Source organism: Gossypium arboreum, chromosome 11 (assembly GCF_025698485.1).
Source record: "Gossypium arboreum isolate Shixiya-1 chromosome 11, ASM2569848v2, whole genome shotgun sequence".
NCBI classification, from domain to species: domain Eukaryota; kingdom Viridiplantae; phylum Streptophyta; class Magnoliopsida; order Malvales; family Malvaceae; genus Gossypium; species Gossypium arboreum.
The window spans coordinates 25,759,633-25,767,192 of NC_069080.1; the positions used below are offsets into that span (position 1 = coordinate 25,759,633).

At 30.8% G+C, this 7,560-nt stretch overlaps 1 protein-coding gene across 2 annotated transcripts; it reads right to left on the bottom strand.

The window, feature by feature from the left end:
- Positions 1-219: 219 nt before the first annotated feature.
- LOC108472745 (NAC domain-containing protein 37-like) lies at positions 220-4,318 on the bottom strand. Of its 2 annotated transcripts, none has more exons than XM_017774297.2 (4): positions 4,087-4,318; positions 2,374-2,553; positions 1,904-2,175; positions 220-1,244 (listed from the first exon to the last, which is right to left on the bottom strand). In XM_017774297.2, the coding sequence occupies exons 1-4, from the start codon at positions 4,244-4,246 to the stop codon at positions 633-635; spliced, it is 1,224 nt and encodes a 407-aa protein (XP_017629786.2). In that variant the 5' UTR covers positions 4,247-4,318; the 3' UTR covers positions 220-632. The 2 variants fall into 2 exon arrangements, with proteins under 2 accessions (XP_017629786.2, XP_052877907.1); XM_053021947.1 differs by lacking the exon at positions 4,087-4,318 and adding an exon at positions 2,669-3,004.
- Between the last annotated feature and the right edge of the window lie 3,242 nt (positions 4,319-7,560).

Genomic DNA, 7,560 nt, shown 5'->3' on the forward strand with positions numbered 1-7,560 from the left:
GTAACACTAGTTAAATATTAATCCTTTATTTAATTATGTTTTCTCACCTCCATGCAAATACACTTTGGAGCCTTATTATCCTTTTGAAAGGAAAATCAAAATTGAGAAAAAAGAGCCATCGTTTATCATTTCTAAACCTAATTACTGAATTCCCCCGCCCCGTGCACCACAACTACCATGGTCTAGTGTTGTAGAACCAATATGAACAGTAAGATAATGTTGCATAATGGGTTGGCAATCCAATATGTTTAAATTAAAATCCAACATCCGAAACTACTTTTTGTTTTCAATTTACAACCTAAAATAATACGAGCTTTAGAGATAGTAAAACTTTCACTCTTTGAAAATGCAGGCACAGTATGCCCGTATCCATGGTGTAGTATTGCAGTTACTGTATCTGCAGTATACTTCAGAATTTCCTTAAGCTGTTAGACAGTACTTGAGAAATTACATGCATGCAATATTCCATGGGAGAGATAGGGATTAAAGGAGAGTTTCTTCACTCATTTCACAACCATATATATGTATATGTATATTTTACAAAAAATAGGTCTCGTTATGCATCAAACGTTTATAATATTAATTAACTGATAAAACTCTGTTCATGGTCTCCTTTTTCTCTCCCCCACCCTTCATTTATCAAATATGCATATTCCAATATCACAATCCGAGCTCGAGTTCAAGAACTCGTTCAATTTGTTGGCTTCTTCTCTACCACTACTCTGTAACAACAGCAATGCCATGTCTGAGTTGTTAATGTTATTATCTGCAGCATCAAAGCATGAAACTGCTACTTCACCATGGTATCTATCTTCATGGCTCAACTGAGAAGCAACAAACTTGTCGAGGGTTCTCCAGTCAGTCACTTTCTCATTGTTGTTGTTGTTGCACATTATCTTCAGCAGATGATCTTCTTCTTCTTTGTGATTGGTATTATTATTATTCTCGGGTATTAGAGATATGGAGGTCTGCTTTTTTATTAATGGCAGAGATGGGCTCTCTAGCTGAGGAAGCTGTACGAACTGATCGGAGTGGACAAAGTTTAAGTTTTCAGCCTCGGTCTCTTGCTTACACAAGTAACTCGGAGGTAAAAAATTCTGGGGTTGCCTAGACAAGTAGTCTAGTGGATCAACCACTGAGCTAATGCCACTTGGTTCGTCGTAGCTTGAATCCCACACTTCAATGTTCTTGGTTTGACCAGTTGTTTTCTTCTTAAATGCTCGACAAACAACCCAGCCTTCTTCCTGCAAAAGTTTTGGAAAAAATACTAAGTTAACCAAAGTCTAGAAGATGATGGGATATGAAAGCTATAGAGGAGGAACTGGAATTTTGCTTTTCACACTCACACACACAAAAAGAACCCATGGCAGAAAAGGAATTGGGAGAAAGTATATTTATATTTTTGATATCAAAAGTTATATTAATCACTTTTTTGATAGTTATGGTGGAAACCGGAAACCGTGTTTCTAGAAATTAATCATGTTATGTTGACATTTCGGTAAATGGTCTTCAAAGCAGAAAAAAAAAAGTGATTCCATTTCTCAAATAACTGGTATAATAATTCAACTGAAAGTATATAGACGAGGAATGCATTGATTCATGTGAAGAATTTACGATCCTAAGAAAATCCATGGCTGATAGTAATGGATGCCTAACCCTTTCTTTGTTCATAAATACTTGAAAAAATAAAGTTTTAAATAATACTAGGTCAAGTGTGCCTGTTCAAAGCTACTCAGAATGTCGGACGACCATGAAGACTATATATATATATATACTTGCTTTTCACTTTATTGACAACTCCGTTGACAAAGAGAGGGATAGAAAGTGAAGATCAACTAAAGATTAATGAAGGAATAATATAATATAATATAATATAATATAATATAATATATTATGTGCTTGCCTGTGGAGGTCCATTCTCGTCGGATTCAAGCCTGTATTCATGCATGATCCAGTCGGTTTTCTGTCCATTAGGAGCTCTTCCTTTGTAGAAAACAAGGGTCTTCCTCATTCCGATCAGCTTGGATTTATCGTACACCGCCTTGTCTCGCCCCGTTGCTTTCCAGAAACCAGCCATGGTTGCTCTGTTAGTCCTTGTCCCCGTTGGATATTTCTTATCCTTGTGACTGAAGAAATACCACTCGCTTTGCTCCTCGTATCCGATCCGGCACCTCTCTGCATCAACATCATCGCAACCATTATTTAGATCTCATAAATACGTACATAAAAGACAAGCTCTGAAACAACATCGATGTCTAGGGTTATTAAGTTTTCATGCAAGTATGAAACCCCAGACAGCTGAATCAAGCAAATTATGTTTTGTTTAACCTCTAAAAAGTGATCAAAGATTGAAACCGGAAAAAAAAAAAAAACCTTGAAGATCCCATGGTTCGATCCTATAGAGATCAATGTCTCTGATGACATCGAGATCAATCTTCTGCGATGCGACCTTCTTCCTCAGATAATACCCAACAAGCTCCTCGTCCGTCGGGTGGAACCGGAATCCAGGTGGGACACATGACTCCATTGACTCCATCATAACTGTTGTTGCTTCTGCATCAATTTCACCACACACCCTATTAGCTGACTATACCTCTCTCTTTTATTTATATCAACTCGAAATCATAACCAATAAATGAAGTTAAAAGAGAAGGGAGAAACTACAAACCCGAGACAAAAATTTGCACGAAAAATAAATGGCAAAAAAAGAAAGTAGAAGAACAATAATGAACAAGTCTCCAACTAAAAAGGTGACAAGTGTTATCATAATCATCAGCTAGGCTAGCTCATTTGGTAGTGAGCAACACTCATCACCATGTTTATCTCTAGAAAAATAAAAATTACCATGTCTTATAAAAACAAAAACCCATTATTTCGTAAGACATTAATGATATTTTATTAGAGAATAGGTGAAAAAAGGAGGGGAAAATGGAATCATGAGAGAAGTTGGAACATAGCCTTCTCTCTCTCTCTCTGTGTTTGTGGTGCAGCTCTCTCAAGGGGATAAACGGGACAGCTAGAGGTTTGAGCTAATGATGTTGTCTTGTGTTGGTGAATGGTGGAAATGATGCATCAAGAACGGGGTTTCCATTAACAAAATAACAAATAATTTACAAAAGAGAAGGGTTTCTAGAAATACAAACTAATCAAATATAAAGTTTTTCTAAAAGGGCTGAAACAAACAGAAGTTTACTTTTCCGAACATATATATATAAATTAATCAAAGAATGTTAATTAGTGTGTAAACACATTTGAGTTTATGGTTTTTTGAGCAAACAGAATCAAAAAGTATATTGAATGGACAATGTGATTATGTGAATGATGTTGACCACAAATGAGCACGCCTTTGTTTGAAAGAAGAAAAAGGCTGTTTGGAGACAAAAAGAGGCCCGTTTCCATTGGATCAAGGTATGAAAAGAGAGGAAGGACATAGAACCTATAAAGAGAAAAAGGAACTGTGTCTCATATGCAAATGAAACGGACTCTGCCACTTTGTCTGTTTGTCGAGAATGTCCATAGCAGCACGGGTGACCTTTTCTTTCATATACACTGATTATGAGACTGAAACAAAAAACAAAACAAATAATGCCAACTTACCCAAAATAAAAAGAGGGTTTGCTACTTTGCTTTGCCTCCAATTCTCACAAAAAAAAAAAAAAAACAGATAGCTCCCAAAACTCATTCAGGTTTTGGTGAGATTTACAGGAAACAACTTCCATCTCCAATCTTTATATGTAACTGGTTGGAGGGTTTGTGTTAGAATGTTCAGAGACAAAAAACAAACAAACGTTTTCATCAATTCCTTTACCAAATCTTAGTCTTCCTAGTAATAATAAGGTGGCTTCTTTTGACCAAACAAAATAATGTGAAAAACATAGACAAAAAGAAAAATTGCTATGCCAAGCGATGTGCTGCTTTACCATGATAATTGCTATGCAAACGAATATTGCAGTCATATTTTGAATTGTTTTTATGTTTAAAAACCGTAAAATAATGGGGATTTTAGGGTGCAGAACAAGATTGAGAATAGAGAAGGTTGAAAAGAAAAGATATTTAAATTCAGAGTAAATGCAAAAAAAGGCTTACCAGAAACAAGGTAATGGTGGAGGTAGAAATGAAGAAGAAGGTGACAAAAAAGAAGAGAAAAGAGACAGAAATAAAGAATAGAAAGACAAAAGAGAAGAGAGATATGAATGAGAATATAAAAGGAATAACAAGGGAAGGACCGCTGGATTCGATTGCGCATGGTTGATGGCTGTCCCCAGTTGCTTACGTCACTGGCAGGCTAGCTTCTTACACAAATTCTCTTTTTTTCATCCCCTTCTCCGATTTTCATTATATATTTCTTCATAAGTTCGCTGAAAGTCGACATTCCGTATGAAACTCAAGGTATATTTTGGGTAACAATTTCGAACTTTTGAGATTGTTAGAGGTAATGTAATATTAGGGTTAGGAGAATATAAAATTATGGGGTAAATTTTATTATCTTGTTGAGATAGAATTGTATAAAATTGTAATTTTTATCATTTTTATCTTTTTTAATAGGAAAATGACAATTAATTTCCAATTTTTTCTCTTGATAAAATTCAAATTCAACTAAAATTAATAAAAAATTAATTTGTCATTCTTCTATTGGAAAAGGATATGAGATGACATAGAATCACGCTTTCATACCATCTTTTCTCTACTTTATTTGATTGATTAAGTTGAAAGTAAGATGAAGTGTTTAGCTGATAAATTTAAGATTAATTGGAAGTATATTTTATTAAATTATCTTTCTTATAGAATTTGGTTTTTAATAAATTCAATTCTTTTAATATTTTTAATTTCAATTTTCACAAATTTATGATAAAATATTACAATTTGTATATTGATAAGTATACGATGTTGAAATAAATTTATAAATCATAATTATAATAATTCATAAAAAGTGATTACATCACTAACTATAATTATAATTATAACAATAATTAATCTACTAATAAATAAATTATTACAGTAAATATACATCATTTTAAAGTATGTCATCTACTATTTCACTGATAGAAAAATGTTTTTGTTTTCAATTAGTCATAAAAAAGTCTAAATTGAGTAAAATAATAAAAATAAAGGGCAAATCGATCCAAAGTTTAATATTAAGCACGTAATTTAAGATAATTTTAAAGGAACGAGTCGTAATAAGATTACGCTCTATATTATGGAATCTTAACACTATTTGAGAATATAAGATTATGAGGTGATCGAAAGTAGAGAATCCAAGTAAAGTAATCTTATTCAAACTATGTAACATTACAGGTCATCTTGTTATATATATTTATATATCATCTATATCTCACTCGCTAATTGAATTCAAATTCAATTGTGAAATTATCAAAAAATATTTTTATAAAGTAACAATATTATTTATAAACTCATAATCTTCATTGCATTTAAACTTGAGAATAGACATGCATGATGTGATTTAAACTTGAGACTTTACTGTATTTATAAATTCAAATATACCATTTCAACTAAAGTTACATTTTGATTTTTATTTATACCTTAAATTGTTATGTAAATTTTTTAATAACATTGTGGGTGTGTCATAATTTTGTACTGTATTTGAATGAGTTAACGTCACTCATTTATTGGGTCTCAATTTAGTTGTAAAATTATCGAAAGCTCATTTTCCATACTTGTTGAGAATCACAATAAAGATATAATTTTATTATTTTAATTTTTTCCTTAAAATTTTTACTATTATATTAAAGCTAAATAAAACGAATAGATAATGCATGATAAAATATTGGATTACGCTTTTCGACCGATATCAAATTATATCTTTATTGTGATTTCAATTATTAAAATTTTGAGATAATACGATATCGTTTTATTTAGCTTTAATATAATAGTAAAAGTATTAAGGAAAACAATTTTAAAAATAAAAATTTCTTATTTAAATTTGAATAGTTTAAATTAAAATAAAAATTCAATATATATCAAACATTTTTATTAAAATTTATTATTTAATTTTAATATAATAATAAAATATTTTGATACTACTTATCTATAAATTTAAATAGTTTAAATTATAATAAAAATGTAATGTAAAATGAATACGAAGTGTAATTCAATTTATTCAAGATTTTTATTTAGTTTTAATAAAATAATATAAATAATATTTTAAATTTCCATGAAAGTATAAATAACAAAAAATAAAAAGTATAATTCAATATTTATCAAATTTTATCTCTTCAAAATTTCAGTTTTGATATATAAGTTAATATATACTTGAAAAAATTATATATTTAATAATATTATTATTTAAATTATATATTTAATAAAATTTATAAATGTAAATCAACATTAGTCACATTTAATTAATATTTTTATACAAAATTAAATATTTTAACTGAAACTTGTTTTACGACTAGGATGTTATAAAGACTAAACCGATGCTTTACATGTTTTGCCTTTTCAAACCCTACATACCGTGAGATATCGCAATAATTCCCCTCGTGGTTCACATTAAACCATTTTGGTTGCGGACATTCTGACACACTAACCACGTTGGCATACGTCACGACAACCCTGGCCACGTGCTGCCGGTAAAGAATCACTAGTCGGTCCACGCTATCACTGTTTCCTATCAACGCTGTCGGGTCTGAGCTCTTAACTCACGTCTGCCATGGCTTTCCGCCTTCTTTATTCATTTCCAGAACTGGAGACTCTTCTCCAAAAACCAAAGAGGACACTTTTAGGGACATTCCGGTCATTTCAAGCCAAGAATTACGGCCTTCAAATGATTTGACGACAAGTATTTAGGAGAAGGAAGGTGAACAGTGGAATCCACGTGGTGGAGTGGGGTTGGTAAGCTCACATCCTTCTTTACGTAGAAGATAAACAAAGGAATGTGCAAAAGAAATATATATACATATATATATATATAGTAAGGGCCCTCCTTACTTTCCATTTCCAGTTTCTCTGAAACTGCAACTCTTTTAGCATTCCAAACCTGTTCATCTTACACTTCCAATATAGTATTAGTATATTAAAATTATCAACCATCATAACATTATAAATTATTTTACAATTCCCAGTTCTATAGTTTTTCTTTGTCGACCCTATAAAAATAAATTTTTCTACTATTGTAACAAATTTATACAAAAGCTAAATATAATTTTGATTAAATTAATAAAGTTAAGATAATAAAGATTAAGATGTTTTGATTCATATATATATTTTAAATTTATCAAAATATTAAAAAAAGGCATAAATGCATTCAAAATAAAATTTATTGTTTCAGTAAAAGAATATATTTTTGGTAATCTTATAATTGAATCAACCTCTCAATAATAATATAGTTATAGAATGTTCCGTTTGGTAACATTGTAATATGTCTCTTAGTACCAATTGTTTTATTGTTTAGTTGTTAAAATCAACTTAATATTTATTATATCACTTTTCTAACTCGATAAATTGTAATACATTAGTTTTTTTTTGGATATTTTTCGGCTCTATTTTATTGTCAATGTTTGGGTTTGTGGTTACTCTTTTTAATAAGATTTTTCTAAGGTTTGA